Raw genomic sequence first — 17,064 nt, 5'->3', positions numbered from 1 at the left:
TCTATACCTTCCTGTATCCTCTGACAATTTTCTTCACTATTCACAACTCCATCAATTTTTGTGTCATCTGTGAACTTGCAAATCAGACCAGTTACATTTTCTTCCAAATCATTTTCTCTTCCAACACCTTCAAATAACTCAAATTTGCAAATACCATTTCTCGTCTGCAAAACCATGTTGACTCTGCCTGATTGTAATGTGATGTTCAAAATGTCCTGCTATTACCTCCTTAATGGATCTCTTCTATTTTCTCAATATCAGATGTCAAACTGATTGGCCTGTATTTTCCTGCTTTCTGTCTCTTGTTCTTGACTAGTGGTGTTCCACTCAACTAGACCATTACTGAATTGAGGGAACTTTGGAAGTTCTACTATTTCTGCAGCCACTTCCTTTCGGACCCTTGGATGCAGGAGATCACATTCAGGGTACTTATCAGCCTTAAGTCCCATTAGATTTCCTCATACCTTTCTTCTTGATCATTGTTTTGAGTTTCTCTCTCTCTATCTCTCTCTCTTGCCTCCTGCTTTTCTATTATTCTTAGGATACTTCTTGTCATCTACGGTGAAGCCAGATACAAAATCCTCTTGTCATTTTCCTTGTTTCCAATTATTAATTTCCCAGCCTTGCCCTCTGAAGAGACTAAGTTCATCACTATTCTTTTCTTTTTTACATACTTGTAGAAGCTTTTGCTCTGTTTTTGTACACTAATTTACCTTCTTTTAGTCTGTCTTAGCAGCTTTCTAAAATTTTGCCAATCTTTGGGACTGTCACTAATCTTGCAATATTTACATTTCTTAAAATTTGATCCCATTCCCAGCTTTCCAGTTTTAGTCTAAACTGTCCAGCTATTTCATATATTCATTTGTCCAGCTATTTAATATATTCATTTAATATATTCTGTGTGTGTGTGCTTGTGAGTCCATGCTGTAGATCACTATGGCTCCCTTGGTAATTCAAGCCCTTTCTGTGGGTGCATTCTTGGCAGCAGCTCCTGCCTGTATGGAGAGCAAACAGCCTCAAATTTAGCAGCAGTTCTCTGCTGCATGCCAGTCAAATGCCTGATGGACACTGAATCTCACTGGGACTGCTGCTTTGATGTGATGCATGTTTCCATTGGTTTGTCATTAAATTTCTGATTTTTCTAGAGATCCGATAACAAAGACCTTACTAAAATCCGTGCACACCAAACTCACTGCCTCACTTCTATTAAACCCTCTGGCACTTTCTCACAGCAGCCAGTTGCATTGGAAAGATCATCTCCTCCTCCTCCTCGTCCTCCCCGCCCTCCCCACCTTCATAAAGCCATGTGGCCTATTTGTTAGGATTTCATTTCTATCTCCAGATGCTCTGTGATCTTGTCTTTAAAAAGATATACGCACAATGGATAGCAACCTCTCCGTGTTGTCATTTTCTTGTGAGACTGATTAATATCTGCCTTTCTGCAGGTTGCCCCTTCAGTCGGTTCTGAAAGATGTGTATCTGAGTTCCAAACCTCAGGTGTCTTACCCTCTCTAGAGATTTATTTACCTTAGTTTCCACAGCTGCAATAGCAATGAAAACAGATTTGTGGAAGAGGTGTTTTTTATTTATTCACAGGATGTGGACGTTTAATGGTGTGTCACTAGGAGGGCAGATGAGCTGGTTAGCTTCTCGTGTTTCCCTCCTCTCCTAAGTGTAAGGGCGGAGATCAAGTTGGATCCCAAGGGAACTCTTCGATGTACATCTTTATCCGTGGTCATTTGTATGCCCTTTATCTCCCAGTTTCCTCGCTTACATTGTATAAGTAGACTCTCTGGCTCTAATGGTGGGAGCATTGTCGCTATGGGAGGAGGAGAGGAGGAGGAGGAATGTGGGATGAGAATAAGGGCAAGGAGAAAGAGGAAACAAATGGGGGGTGAGGGGGCATGTGCGGTGGAGAGTAGTGAGGTGAAATGGGAGGAGAGGGAGTGTGGGTGAAGAAGAGCAGAGTGTGAAGGCTTTCTATTTTCTGTTAGCTCGAATCCTATCTTGCACGTTTGCCTATCACCCAAACCTCTGGGCTCACTGACCTAGATTGTTTCCTGGTTAAGCGTGCCGCAATTTTAAAATCCTCATCCTTGCTCGTATATTTCTCTGCCCTGGCTGCTTCTTATAAATGATCTGGATGAGGGTATAGTTGGGTGGATTAGTAAATTTGCTGATGACACCAAAGTCGGAGGTGTGGTAGATAGTGAGGAAGGGTGTCTTAGTTTACAGAGAGACTTGGACAAGTTGCAGAGCTGGGCCGAGAGGTGGAGGATGGAGTTTAATGCGGAAAAGTGTGAGGTAATTCACTTTGGCAGGAATAACAGATGTGTAGAGTATAGGGCTAACGGTAGGACTCTGAATAGTGTGGATGAACAGAGGGATCTAGGTGTATGTGTACATAGATCCCTGAAAGTTGGGAATCAAGTAGATAAGGTTGTTAGGAAGGCATACGGTGTCTTGGCATTTATTGGTAGGGGGATTGAATTTAGGAGCCGCAGCGTCATGTTGCAACTGTACAAAACTCTGGTGCGGCCGCACTTGGAGCATTGTGTGCAGTTCTGGTCCCCACGTTATAGGAAGGATGTGGAGGCATTGGAGAGGGTGCAGAGGAGGTTTACCAGGATGTTGCCTGGTATGGAGGGGAGGTCCTATGAGGAGAGACTGAGGGATTTGAGGTTGTTTTTGTTAGAAAGAAGGCGGCTACGAGGGGACCTTATTGAAACATATAAGATGATTAGAGGTTTAGATAGGGTGGATAGTGATAGCCTTTTTCCTCGGATGGAGAAAGCTAGCACGAGGGGGCATAGCTTTAAATTAAGGGGTGGTAGTTGTAGGACGGATGTCAGGGGTAGGTTCTTTACCCAGAGGGTAGTGAGGGATTGGAATGCCCTGCCTGCTGCAGTTGTAAATGCGCCTAGTTTGGGGGCGTTTAAGAGATCCGTGGATAGGTTTATGGATGGTAAGGGTTTGGTTTAGGTTAGAGGGTCATTGTTTTTTAACTGGTCGGCGCAACATCGTGGGCCGAAGGGCCTGTTCTGTGCTGTAATGTTCTATGTTCTTTGTGTTTCTAAACTTACCAAACTCCACACATGTTGAAATACCAATGTTCCTCTAATTCTGTCCTGTGGATTGTGCCAGATTTAATCTTTTCTTCATTGATGAGCATGTTTTCAGTTATTTGGGACTCGAAACACTACAGCCTTGTTTTCCTCCTTTTAAGAGGAAATTGTGGCATGGTGGACAGTGAAGAAAATTATCTCTAATTGCAACAGGATCTTGATGAGTTGGGCCAATGGGCTGACGAATGGCAGATGGAGTTTAATTTAGATAAATGTGAGGTGATACATTTTGATAGATTGAACCAAGGTAGGACTTATTCAGTTAATGGTAGGGCGTTGGGGAGAGTTACATAACAAAAATCGAGGGGTACATGTTCATAGCTCCTTGAAAGTGAAGGTACAGGTGGACAGAGTGGTGAAGAAGGCATTCAGCGTGCTTGGTTTCATATCGTCAGAACATTGAATACAGGAGTTGGAATGTCTTGTTGGAGTTGTAAAAGACATTGATAAGGCCACACTTGGAATACTGTGTGCAATTCTGGTCACCCTATTATAGAAAGGATATTATTAAACTAGAAAGAGTGCAGAAAAGATTTACTAGGATGCTACCAGGACTTGATGGATTGAGATATAAGGTGAGGCTGAATAGACTGGGGCTTTTTTCTCTGGAGCGTAGGAGGCTGAGGGGTGATCTTATAGAGGTCAGTAAAATATTGAGGGCCATAGATCAGCTAGATAGTCAATATCTTTCCCCAAAGGTAGGGGAGTCCAAAACTAGAGGGCATAGGTTTAAGGAGAGAGGGGAGAGATACAAAAGTGTCCAGAGGAGCAATTTTTCACATAGGGTGGTGAGTGTCTGGAACAAGCTGCCAGAGGTATAGTCAAGGCGGGTACAATTGTTTTTTAAAAAGCATTTAGGCAGTTACATGGCTAAGATGGGTATAGAGAGATATGGGCCAAATGTGAGCAGTTGGGATTAGCTTAGGGGTTTTTTAAAAAAAAAGCAGCATGGACAGGTTGGGTCGATGGTCTTGTTTCCATGCTGTAAACCTCTATGACTCCTTTATAAACTTCTGAGAAAACCCCACCACTTTGATCAAGCTTTTGTCTACTGATCCAATTTCTCCCTGTGTGATTCAATAGCATGCTTATTTGGCATTTTATTTTGTAAATTGTACTATATTGTTGGAAAGCGCTGTCGGAACCTTGGTGAATTCATATATCTTGTAGATGATTCGCACTGCATTTTAAAGTAAAGTTTATTAGTGTCACAAGTTGGCTTGCATTAATACTGCAATGAAGTCACTGAAAATCCCTGAGTTGCCATGCTCCTGCGCTGGATCGAGAATACTGAGGCAGAATTTAGCATGGCCAGTGCACCCTAACCAATACGTCTTTTGGACTGTGGGAGGAAACTAGCGCACCTGGAGGAAACCCACACAGACATGGGGAGAACTCCACACCAACAGTGGCCCAAGCCAGCAATTGAACCCAGGTCCCGTGCGCTGTGAGGCAGCAGTGCTAACCACTGTGTTGCACTTTGGCAGAGGGATTTAATGTTGAAGGTGGCAGATTAGACGCTAATCAAGCGGGCTGCTTTGTCCAGGATGATGTGGAGCTTGTGTTGTTCGAGCTGCACTCGTTCAGGCAAGTGGAGAGGCTTTGGGGATTGGAGGTGAGTTGCCACTGAACTTCTAGCCTCCGACCTGCTGTTGTCTCACCACATTTATGTGGATCATCAAGTTGAGTTGCCCTCACCGCCCTCACCACCCTCCAGTGATGTCCTGCAGAGAATAGTGAAGTGCATAAGGGAGGCTATATAGTGTGCATTACATCTGTACTAGCTGTTTCAAAGAACAGTTTAGTTGATCCCTATCCCCCACTGTCACATTCCTGCAATTTTCTTCCTTGGGTATTCATCCAGTTCCCTTTGAAGACTGCTGATGAATCTGTTTGCACCACCACATTTATTGCAACATTCCTCACTTGAAAATACATTGCCGTCACTTTCCTGTTGCTCGATCCAAATCCTGGAACTCCCTCCCAAATATCTCATAGAATCCTTACAGGATAGGAGGCCATTCAGCCCATCAAGTCTGCATCAATTCAACATCTTACCCAGGCCCATGTCTCCCACCCGCCCTATCCCTGTAACCCTGCGTGTTATGAATTACAGTGGTTCAAGAAGGCAGCTCACCACCACTTTCTCAAAAGCAATTAGAGATGGGCTTAACAGAGACATCTTATCCAAGAACAAATTTTTAAAATTCTAAATAATCATCCTTTGCTTCACATACATGATTCTTCCAATTCTTTGCCTATCATCTTAAATCAGTATGCATTGGTTATCAACTGTCAGAAATATTTTCATTGTTTTAAACTCTTTTTCAACACTTCTGTTAATCTACTCTTGGCTCTAAGCAGAACAAACCTAACTTCTTCACTATCTGCATAACTCATCCCTCATCCTAAAACCAGTCCAGTCAATCTCTTTTGCACTCTCAAAAACCTTCACATCCTTCCTAAAGCATAGTGCCCAGAATTAGAGTCAATGTCACAACTTCTTCTGTATCACTCTCTGATTCCCTCTCTCTCAAATTGGTTACATTTGTCATCCTTAGTGAAAATCGAGGGTTTGCCCAACTTAATCATAGGTTCTGGCATAAAAGTAAAATGGTTAAGAGGGCCAGTCCATGGCTTAAAGGAAATTAGAGAGTGTATCCAATCTAAGGAAGAAGTATACAGATTCATCAAGAGAAATAATAGGTCTGAGGATTGGGAGCAGTTTAGAATTCAGCAAAGAAGGACCAAGGGATTGATTAAGAAGGGGAAAATACAGTTTGAAAGTAAGCTTGTAAGGAACACAAAGACTAACACTGAGTTTCTATAGATGCATGAAGAGAAAGAGATTGGTGAAGACAAATGTAGATCCCCCTACAGACAGAAATAGGGGAACGTATAATGGAGGGCAAAGAAATGGTCGAGCAACTGAAAACATACTTTGGTTCCCTCTTCACAAAAGAGGACACAAATCAGATGCCAGAAATGTTGGAAAATGCAAGATTTAGTGAGAGGGAAGAACTGAGGGAGATCAATATTAGTAGAGAAATGGTGCTGGGAAAGTTGGAGGGACTGGGGGCAGATAAATCCCCAGAGCCTGATAATCTAGATCCCACAGTACTGAAGGATGTGGCTCTAGAAATAGTGGATGCATTGGTGGTCATCTTCCAGGATTCTATAGACTCTGGAACAGTCCCTGCAGATTGGAGGGTAGCGAATGTCACTCCAGTATTCAAAAAGGGAGGTAGAGAGAAAACAGGGAATTATAGAATTATAGACCAGTAAACTTAACATCGGTAGTAAGGAGAATCCTTGAATCCATTATCAAGGACTTTATAGCAGAGCATTTAGAAAGCAGTGACAGGATCAGACAGAGTCAGCATGGATTTATGAAGGGGAAATCATGCTTGACAAATCTGCTGGAATTTTTTGAAGGTGTAACGGGTAGAGTTGAAAGGGGGAGCTGGTAGATGTGATACATATGGACTTTCAGAAAGTGTTTGACGAAGTCCCGCACAAGAGATTATCGTACAAAATTAAAGCGCATGGGATTGGGAGGATTGTATTGCGATGGATAGAAAACTGGTTGGCAGAGAGGAAACAAAGAGCAGGAATTAATGGGTGCTTTTCAAATTGACATGCAGTAACTAGTGGGGGTGCCACAGGGATCGGTGCTGGGACTCCAGCTATTCACAATATATATGATTTGGATGGGGGAACAAAATGTAACATCTCAAAGTTTGCAGGTGATGCCAAGTTGGGAGGGAGGGTGAACTGTGACGAGGATGCAGAGATCCTTTAGAATGATCTGGACAGGTTGGGTGAGTGGGCAAATCAATGGCAGATGCAGTATAATGTGGATAAATGTGAGGTTATTCACTTCGGAAGCAGAAACAAGACAGCAGATTAATACCTAAATGGCTGTAAATTGGGAGAGAGGACTGTGCAGAGGGACCTGGGTGTCCTTGTGCACCAGTCACTGAAGGTAAGCATGCAGGTGCAGCAGGAGGTAAAGAAGGGCAAATGGGATGTTGGTCTTCATTATGAGAGGTTTTGAGTATGGGAGCAGGGATGTGTTGTTGCAATTATACAGGGCCTTGGTGGGGCCGCACCTAGAGTATTGTGTGCCGTTCTCGTCTCCTATTTCTGAGAAAGGATGTTCTTGCTCTTGAGGGAGTGCAGCGAAGGTTTACCAGGCTGATTCCAGGGATGATGGGGATGTGCATTGACTCAAACAGGCACTGGAATGTGGTGACTAGGGGAGTTTCACAGTAACTTCATTGCAGTGTGAATGTAAGCCTTACTTGTAATTAATAAATAAACTTTACTGATGTATGAGGAGAGATTGACTAGGCTAGGATTGTTTTCACTGGAGTTCAGGTGAATGAGGGCGTTTTTCATAGAGATTTATAAAATTCTAACCGGACTAGACAGGGTAGATACAGGGAGGATGTTTCCAATGGTGGGGGGAGGAAAGAACCAGGAGTTGCAGTCTTGAGGATTCAGGGTAGGCCATTTATGAGAGGAGACATTTCTTCACCCAGAGTGGTGAGCCTGTGGAATTCATTACCACAGGAAGTCATTGATGCCAAAACATTGAATGTATTCAAGAGGCGGCTGGATATAGCACTTGTGGTGAATGGGATCAAAGGTTATGGGAGAAAAGCAGTATTAGGCTACTGAGTTGGATGATCAGCTGTGATCGTAATGAATGGCGGAGCAGGCTCAAAGGGCTGAATGACCTTCTGCTCCTATCTTCTATGTTTCTATCTCTACAGAGCAAAAGAGGCCATTTGGCCCACCAGGTCTGACCTGACTCTCTGACAGTATCTTACCCAGGCCTCTTCCCCAATGTATCCTTGCAACTCTATGTATTATGACTCACCTGAAGAAGGAGCCTGAGACTCTGAAAGCTTGTGCTGCCACATAAACCTGTTGGTCTTTAACCTAGTGTTGTGAGACTTCTTACTGTGCTTACTCCATGTATGTAACATGGCTAACCATCTAACCTAAATACCTTGGGACACTATAGAGCAATTTATCATGGCCAATCCCCCTAACCTCCACATCTGTAGATTGTGGCAGGAACCCCATAAGAACATAAGAAATAGGAGCAGGAGTAGGCCATCTAGCCCCTCGAGCCTGCCCCGCCATTCAATAAGATCATGGCTGATCTGTCGTGGCTCAGTTCCACATTCCCGCCCTCTCCCCATAACCCTTAATCCCCTCTCTTATCAAAAACCCATCAACCCGCGTCTTAAAAATATTTAGTGAGGTAGCCTCCACCACTTCAACGGGCAGAGAATTCCAGAGATTCACCACCCTTTGAGTGAAGAAGTTCCTCCTCAACTCCGTTCTAAACCGCCCCCCCCTTTATCTTGAGGCTGTGCCCCCTAGTCCTACTATCCCTTCTCAGTGGGAAGAGTCTCTCCACCTCTATCCTATCCATCCCATTCATCATCTTATACGTCTCAATGAGATCTCCCCTCATTCTTCTAAACTCTAACGAGTACAAGCCTAGTTTATTCAGCCTCTCCTCACAGCTCAACCCCCTCAACTCCGGCATCAGCCTAGTAAACCTCCTCTGCACTCCCTCCAAGGCCAAAATATCCTTGCGTAAGTACGGCGACCAAAACTGCACACAGTACTCCAGCTGCAGCCTCACCAATGCCCTATACAGCCGCAGCAAGACCTCCCTACTTTTATATTCAATCCCCCTCGCTATGAAGGCCAGCATCCCATTCGCCTTCCTGACCACCTGCTGCACCTGCAAGCTGGGTTTTTGCGAATCATGCACAAGGACCCCGAGGTCCCTCTGCACCGTCGCCTGCTGCAGTTTTTCGCCACGTAAGTAATAATCCTTCCTACCAAAGTGGACCACCTCGCACTTGCCAACATTAAATTCCATTTGCCATTTCCTGGCCCATTCGCCCAGCCTATCTGGATCCTTCTGTAGACTCTCCAGACCCTCCGCACAATTTGCCTCATGCAGACATGAGGAGAATGTGCAAACTCCACACAATCATCCAAGGCTGGAATTGAACCCAGATCTCTGGCGCTGTGAAATTGATGTTAATTCCCTTATCAATACTCTGTTTTCAAGCCTATTTGTCAAGTACATTTTCCCTCTTATAACTGTATCCAGGAAATGAAATGTCCCACAAAGCTCCAGAGGCGGTAAGAAAATGGCAAATTCCGGGGTGGTAAAGAAGAAAGTTTCACCAGGCCATATTGCATTAAGAAAATGAAATGATTTGATTGGGCATTAGAAATTGTCAGGAGCAAAGACAAAAACAGCAGTGAGAACTTTCAAACCTAGAGAAATGAGAGCAAGAATGATGGAGGAACAGGACTTGGGGTGAAGCCACCAGCAGATGCTGCTTTTTCCATTTTACCGAGCTGTTTATTCTTTGCTTTGTTCTGCAGTGAGTGTACACGTGGAGGCTTTTGTAACTTCATGCATCTGAAGCCAATTTCCCGGGAATTACGTCGTGAGCTGTATGGACGGCGTCGTAAGAGGTCAGTTCTTACTGTTTCACTGGCTGTATGTAAAATCTGTTTTTAATTATCTTCAGCTTTGGGAGCCTTGGAATTGTGAAAGCTCCTATGCAGTGTTGCCAGTGTTTTATTTGATCAGGTTGTATAGATTTCAGCTAATTTGGTTGACGGTCAAAGGCAGAAGGCTTGCACAATCAATCACTTTATACAGTTTGGATTTGCAGTCTTTTTTCATCCAATTACCTCAGGATAGTCTGAATCACATTGACCCATCTTATTCCCATAGGCCAAATGACTAATATTGGAAAAAGCTACTACAAATTGAAAGATTTTTCTCTTGCCCTCTGCATTTAAACTTGGAAGCTCATTCCAGATCCCTCAGTCAGTGGAAACAATCTGCTCCTACCTACACTACTATGCTTTCATAAATTGTAGTCACACTTAACAAATTGCCTGAGAGCCTGGGTGACACGGCACGGCCTCTCAGCACCAGGGGCCCAGGTTCAATTCTGGCCTTGAGTGAGTGTGGAGTTTGCACGTTCTCCCCGTGTCTGCATGGGTTTCCTCTGGGTGTTCCGGTTTCCTCCCACAGTCCAAAGATGTGTAATTTAGGTGGATTGGTCATGCAAAATTGCCCATTAGTATCCCAAAATGTGTAGGTTAGATGGATTAGCCATTGTAAATGTGTGAGGTTATGGGGATAGGTTAGGAGGTGGTAGGGTCTGGAAACGGTGCTCTTTTGGAGAGTCTGTGCAGACTTGATGGGCTGAATGGCCTCCTACGCTGGAGGGATTGTGATTCTAGATCTTGTGCACTGCTTTGAAATCTTTTAAACTGTTTCCACCCCATTTCTACACCTTATCTCCACCCACATCAGCTCTTAGTGCAGCTATGCAAAGATTGAGGATATCAGAGCGTGATCTGTTTCTTCGCTATACCCTGTGCATAAATGTCAATTGTCTAATATTCCTTTGTGCCCCTCATGCTGCTGCCAATATTACTGACATAATCTTGAGGAAAGCTAAAGGACCTAATTGGCTGTTTAGTACTTAATGGTGTTAGAGAGAAACAAGTCTTTAAAGGTATGGGATTTCTAATTTTAAGAGACCTACCATGTTCGGTGTAGAAATAAATGGGAATGGCTCAAACTGCACAAAGAGTTTGTGTCTGTTAACATCCCACTTGAATAATTAGTCTGAATCACATTGACCCATCTTATTCCCATAGGCCAAATGACTAATATTGGAAAAAGCTGCCACAAATTGGAAGATTTTTCTCTTGCCCTCTGCATTTAAACTTGGAAGCTCATTCCAGATCCCTCAGTCAGTGGAAACAATCTGCTCCTACCTACACTGTACTATGCTTTCATAAATTGTAGTCACACCTAACAAATTGCCTGAAAACCAGGATTTGAATGAAAGGACCCCCAGGTTTTGACTCTATTTTTTGCTCATTCCAGGTAGCATCCCAGAAAATCTATGCTGTACCCTCTCTCAAGTCTCAGTAATCTATCTGACAGGGTAAAGCCCAGTATTGCATGTTATAGTTTTGTATTAAGGTATTTTACAGGCTCAGCATTATTTCTTACTCTATCCCTCTTGTTTTATTGCCTAGAATTTTATTAGCTTTTTCCACAGCCTTATCAACTTGGCACGGTGCCTTTAAAGCCCTGTGAGCCTGTAGCTCCAAGTCCTTTTCCTCTCCCACTCACCGAGCCTACTTCCATTCCCAGTATTAATTACTGCTGTTTTTTACCAAAAATGCCTCACCGTTTCCCATGTATTTCAGCCAGCAGCAGGGTAGCCGTGTGACCTCGTCTGGTGACAAACGGCTGCTAACCATCACCCCAAAACACTTAATGGCTGCCATCAGGTGAGTACAATCCTACTTCTCCAGTCTGAATGTCAGTGACATATCAGACTAATTCCATTCTAGTTAATGACAAGCACGTGATTGGAGAGATGCATTAAGGTGGCTGGGTGATCAGTGTCCTTAGAGCAGCCAGTGGGCGGTCAGGGGAATGTGGCTGGGTTGGTGCTGGGGAAAGAGAATACTTTATTCGTCAATCAGTAATTACTGAATGGAACCCGATTGCCTTTCTTACTCCTGTTTGTGTTCTTTATTTTGGATTTGTGTGTCCTTCCATTCTCCTGACTGCCAGTGGGACCGTCCAGTAATCAGTCCAGTGTCCACACGGACAGGGTGGCCCCCTGCACCGTGGGCGGGGTGGCCCTGTACACAGCCCCTGCACCGCGGGCAGGGCAGCCCTGTACTCGGCCCCCTGCACCGTGGGCGGGGTGGCCCTGTAGTCGGCCCCCTGCACTGCGGGTGCCCCCCCCCCTTTCCTCTGCTGCCCCCCCTCTCGGGCCCACACATACACTCAGCCCTAAGTAATATACTGAGTATTAACAAGATCCTGTCTTGCCCACTTTCACTCTGGCACTATGTGTGTGTCATGTTGTACGCTGCAGGCCTTGGCGAGGTTAGCTCTGGGAAGGAACCAAACATGTTGCTATCCCCCTGCAGATCATGACGTCAGTGTGAACAGGAGTAAGCAATCGGGTATCCTTGGAAAAGGGACCACCCTGAAACCAGGTTTGTCTGCTGGGATGTTGGGAACTTGCCAGGTAGTAAGAGGCCACAGCACTAGACTTGAGTGTTGGGTCCCATTATTAACATTAAACCATAGAGAGAGTACAGCATTGATTTACCAGGATGATGCCAAGGAGATATATCAAATACTGGGACTGTTTCCACTGGAGCAAGAAGGTTAAAAGGAATGAATAGGGAATCACTGATTTCTCTAGACAAATAAATCAGTGGGAGATATTGTTTCACCAAGTGAGAGCATAAAGAACCGTCCTTGCAGAAAGGCTTATTGGAACATTGAATGTTGTGCTATGCCAAATCAGTGCATATTGCGGAAAAGGACAACGCATGGGAAGAGAACGGCAGTGGGATTAGTTTGGGATTAATACAGGGCGATGGGGAGAGTGGCAGGGGCAGTGGGATTAGTTTGGGATTGAAACAGGGCAATGAGGAGAGAGCGGGGGGCAATGGGATTAGTTTGGGATTGATACAGGGCGATGGGGAGAGTGGGCCAGTGGGATTAGTTTGGGATTGATGCAGGACAATGGGGAGAGAGTGGGGCAGTGTGATTAGTTTGGGATTGATGCAGGACTATGGGGAGAGAGTGGGGCAGTGTGATTAGTTTGGGATTGATGCAGGACTATGGGGAGAGAGTGGGGCAGTGTGATTAGTTTGGGATTGATGCAGGACTATGGGGAGAGAGTGGGGCAGTGTGATTAGTTTGGGGATTGATACAGGGCTATGGGGAGAGAGCAGGTCAGTGGGATTATTTTGGGGTTGATACAGGACAATGGGGAGACATGGGACAGTGGGATTAGTTTGGGGATTGATACAGAGCATTGAGGGAGTGGGGCAGTGGAATTAGCCCTGCATCAATCCCCAAACTAATTCCACTGCCTCACTCCTTCATTGCCCTTTATCAATCCCCAAACTAATTACACTGCCCCACTTCCTCATTGCTGTGTATCAATCCCCAAACTAATCCCATTGCCCCATGTCTCCCCATTGTCCTGTGTCAATCCCAAAATAATCCCACTGGTCCGCTCTCTTCCCATGGCCCTGCATCAGTCCCAAACTATGGGATTATTTTGGGATGAATACAGGACGGTGGAGCGACATGGGGCAATGGGATTAGTTTGGGGAGAGAGTGGGGGGGCAGTGGGATTAGTTTGGAATTGATACAGGGTGATGGGGAGAGAGTGGGGGGCAGTGGGATTAGTTGGGGATTGATACAGGGCTATGGGGAGAGAGTTGGGGGGCAGTGAGTTTAGTTGGGGATTGATACAGGGCGATGGGGAGAGAGTTGGGGGGACAGTGGGATTAGTTTGGAGATTGATACAGGGCGATGGGGAGAGAGTGGGGGGACAGTGGGATTAGTTTGGGGATTGATACGGGGAGAGAGCGGGGAGCAGTGGGATTAGTTGGGGATTGATACAGGGCAATGGGGAGAGAGCAGGGCAGTGGGATTAGTTTGGGATTGATACAGGGCGATGGGGAGAGAGTGGGGGGCAGTGGGATTGGTTTGGGATTGATACAGGGCTATGGGGAGAGAGTGGGGGGCAGTGGGATTAGTTTGGGATTGATACAGGGCTATGGGGAGAGAGTGGGGGGCAGTGGGATTAGTTTGGGATTGATACAGGGCGATGGGGAGAGAGTGGGGGGACAGTGGGATTAGTTTGGGATTGATACAGGGTGATGGGGAGAGAGCGGGGGGACAGTGGGATTAGTTTGGGATTGATACAGGGCGATGGGGAGAGAGTGGGGGGCAGTGGGATTAGTTTGGGATTGATACAGGGCTATCAGGCCATTCATTGTTTACTGTACCGATGAAGCCATTGATTCATTGTATTGGAAGTTGCTTTTCAGTAGAGCTGCCCTGTCAGTCTAATTGCTCTGCTTTTGCTCACCCCTTCTCAAGTTTACCATACAGATATTTAGTCATCCTGCTTTCTGCAATGACTGTGGATTCCAATCCCCTAAGATCATAATACATAGGGGCATGAGTGGCCATTCGGCTCATCCAGTCTGCTGTGCCATTTAGTATTTGATCCAATATAACCCTCAACTCCCACTTTCCCGACTTATCCCCGTAGCTCCTCATTCCCTTTCTTGTTCAAAGAACAACACAGCACGGGAAACAGGCCCTTCAGCCCCACAAGCCTGCACCGCCATTTTAACATTCAGTGAGTGTCCTCTTCTACCCATGATCTTTGTCTACGCCTATTGGACTCCACAATAAAGGTGTGAAAATTTAGAGAATTATAACCAGATTGAGGGACGCCTAATTTAGGGACAATTTGTTAACACCATTCAGCCTAAGAGCACGTTTTTGGGATGTGGGAGGAAACCGGAGCACCCGGAGAAAACCCACGCAAGTACGGGGCGAATGTGCAAACCCCCACAGACACTGGCCCAAATCCATGTATCTGCACAGCAAACAGTGAGAGTCACTGAGCTGTCGTGTTGCCCATCAGTTAGTCCAGTTTAAGCGTACACTAACGACGTGAAGCACTAGGCAACTCTCGAAGCAACATCCAAGAGCAGCCCTCGCACGACCCACCGCCTGTATGCCCCTTGTTGGACAACAAGGCGGACCGAATCACCTGTGGATTAAAAAAAAGACAAAAATCAACATGCACAACTTATACAGACATTCACGGAATCCCCAGAAGCTCAAACGTAAGACAAGTGAGCCACAAAATATGTTGGACGGCCCATAGGAATCACTTGATTCCCAGGAACGTCCTAAGGCTCTTGATCCTTATTTAGAACAATGTTCAAACTCTGTCCATCTCTGCCTTGAACATGTTTAACAACCCAGTCTTTAGAAGCCCTCTGCAGTAAAGAATTACTGAATGCACTTTCTGCAGAGGCTGTTGAAGATGATTCCAGGAGTTTCCAGGTCATAGCATCTCAATTTTTGCCTTGGGTTCTTTAGTCAATCACCTTCTGGGGTAGGTTCTTTACCCAGAGGGTGGTGAGGGATTGGAATGCCCTGCCTGCTGCAGTTGTAAATGCGCCTAGTCTGGGGGCGTTTAAGAGGTCTGTAGATAGGTTTATGGACGAAAAGGGATTGGTTTAGGTTAGTGGGTCATTGTTGTTTTTTTTTAACTGGTCGGCGCAACATCGTGGGCCGAAGGGCCTGTTCTGCGCTGTAATGTTCTATGTTTATGTTCTATGTCTTTGCCCTATGAGTGCTGTCATTTTGCCACTGGAAGCAACGTCTCATTATTTGCTCTAACAGCAGCCCGTTACCTTCTCTGCTCTAAGGAGAACAATTTCAGCTTCATTCATTTCTCCGTACCCCTGAATTCCCTCATCCTTGGTGCCATTGTGGTAAATCTTTTCTGAACCCTCTCCAAGCCCTTAGCACCCTTCCTAAAAGAGACAGTGATAGTTTTGGAATGATTCAGGACTGTGGTGACGTGAATGGGGGTAAAGGAGTGACTGACTCATGGTTTCTGGTGGGAGTGATGTGCTGGGTTTATCAGTGTACTACTGAGCAGTGTCCTCCTTGCTCCCAGGCTGAGACACATTGTGTGGGAGGAATGACTGTGTGGTGATGCAGACCAAGTTGTGAAACCTTTTTGGTTTTATGCTTTTACAGACATAGGTCGAGATCAAGGTCTCGTGAGCGCAAGCGATCTAGATCGCGAGAACGCGGAGGGCGTGGAGGGCGTGATCGAGACCGTGATCGGAGGCGATCCAAGGATCGGGAGCGATCTGGAAGATTCTAAGGCATCAGTCTGAATGACAGCTCATTTAACATGCAACATTTAATTGGAGTTTAATCCTTTTTATGTTTGAGTTTAAAATAAAGCCGCTGTTCTGTTTCCTTTTGATGTTCAATAAACCTTTTTAAAATAAAAATGGAGCTGAAACTACCTGAGCTGCAGTATCAGTTCCAAGTTCCAAGTTTTTACTTGCCTCTTCCTCTGTGTATGTAGTGTGTGCGCACATGAGAGAGAGATGGAGCCAGTTTACTCTGCAGTATGTTTAGGGTGGAGAAGATTTAGAAAGAGGTCCTTTTTTTCACAGTGTATTTTGATGTGTTATTATAGACTGCTTCAGCTGCACATTCCTGCTGGAATCATAGTAGCATGTGTATGTCTATAAAGAGACATTTTTGTCAAAGTTTTTTGTTTTGTACTCATCAGGTCAGTTCTCAAGAACATCAATTTACCACAATTCTTGCAATTCAGTACAAGATGAAAAACTCTGGCGATTTTTTTTCCAGCAATATTCAAGTAACTTGTGTCACTCACTGATACTAAAATGAGCTTACTGCTCTGAATTTAAATCTGAGGAACATTTCAGCTGAAGTAGATTCTGCTACAGCCTCTTGGATTTAGTGCGAGTTAAAAGAGATGGGGACCATGAGATGGCTGATTTATACACCAGTCCACCTGATTGACAATGGCTGTTATTGATTAGAAAGCTCACCTGAAGATTGGGTTTGGGATGTGGGAGCCTGATTGGCTGTGGTGCCTGGAGAGGCAGGGATGTAATGTGGCTAAACTTTTAATTATGTTGTAACCTGTGACTGGATGATGAAACTGCGGTGAGTGAAAGCTGTTTGATATGTGGGCTTTGACCTCTGCCGAATGTACCTTGCTGCTGTCAACTGATTCTCTCTTTCAAAAGATCACTTGTTAACAGATTTTGAGATTAAAGAGATGGTGAACTTGGTTTGTGTTGAACACTCATTTCTGGAACAATTTAATAGCATCTAAATTGTAAATGTGTGTCTGGTTAGCAAAATATAACAATATCATTGCTTGTAGGTGTTGTCAGACACAGTGGAATCGATGAAAGTGTATTTGGTATGTTGGCCTGAGGCTGCAGTGTGACA

The 17,064-nt window shown here is 44.9% G+C and overlaps 1 protein-coding gene across 3 annotated transcripts in view; it reads left to right on the top strand.

The window, feature by feature from the left end:
- Positions 1-16,130, top strand: part of u2af1 (U2 small nuclear RNA auxiliary factor 1) — a 93,939-nt gene extending 77,809 nt beyond the window's left edge. For 2 of the 3 annotated variants that reach the window (XM_080182550.1, XM_080182552.1), the window contains exons 7-8: positions 9,552-9,644; positions 15,820-16,130. In XM_080182550.1, coding sequence (XP_080038676.1) covers positions 9,552-9,644; positions 15,820-15,949 — 223 coding nt within the window. In that variant the 3' untranslated portion in view covers positions 15,950-16,130. Of the gene's footprint in view, positions 1-9,551; positions 9,645-11,411; positions 11,496-15,819 lie in introns of all 3 variants that reach the window. The other variant, XM_080182549.1, reaches the window with a different exon arrangement.
- The last annotated feature ends 934 nt before the right edge of the window (positions 16,131-17,064 follow it).

This window comes from Carcharhinus amblyrhynchos, unplaced genomic scaffold, assembly GCF_965287045.1.
Source record: "Carcharhinus amblyrhynchos unplaced genomic scaffold, sCarAmb.v2.hapA scaffold_65, whole genome shotgun sequence".
In the NCBI taxonomy this organism is placed as follows: domain Eukaryota; kingdom Metazoa; phylum Chordata; class Chondrichthyes; order Carcharhiniformes; family Carcharhinidae; genus Carcharhinus; species Carcharhinus amblyrhynchos.
This window is presented reverse-complemented; position numbering and strand designations above follow the sequence as displayed.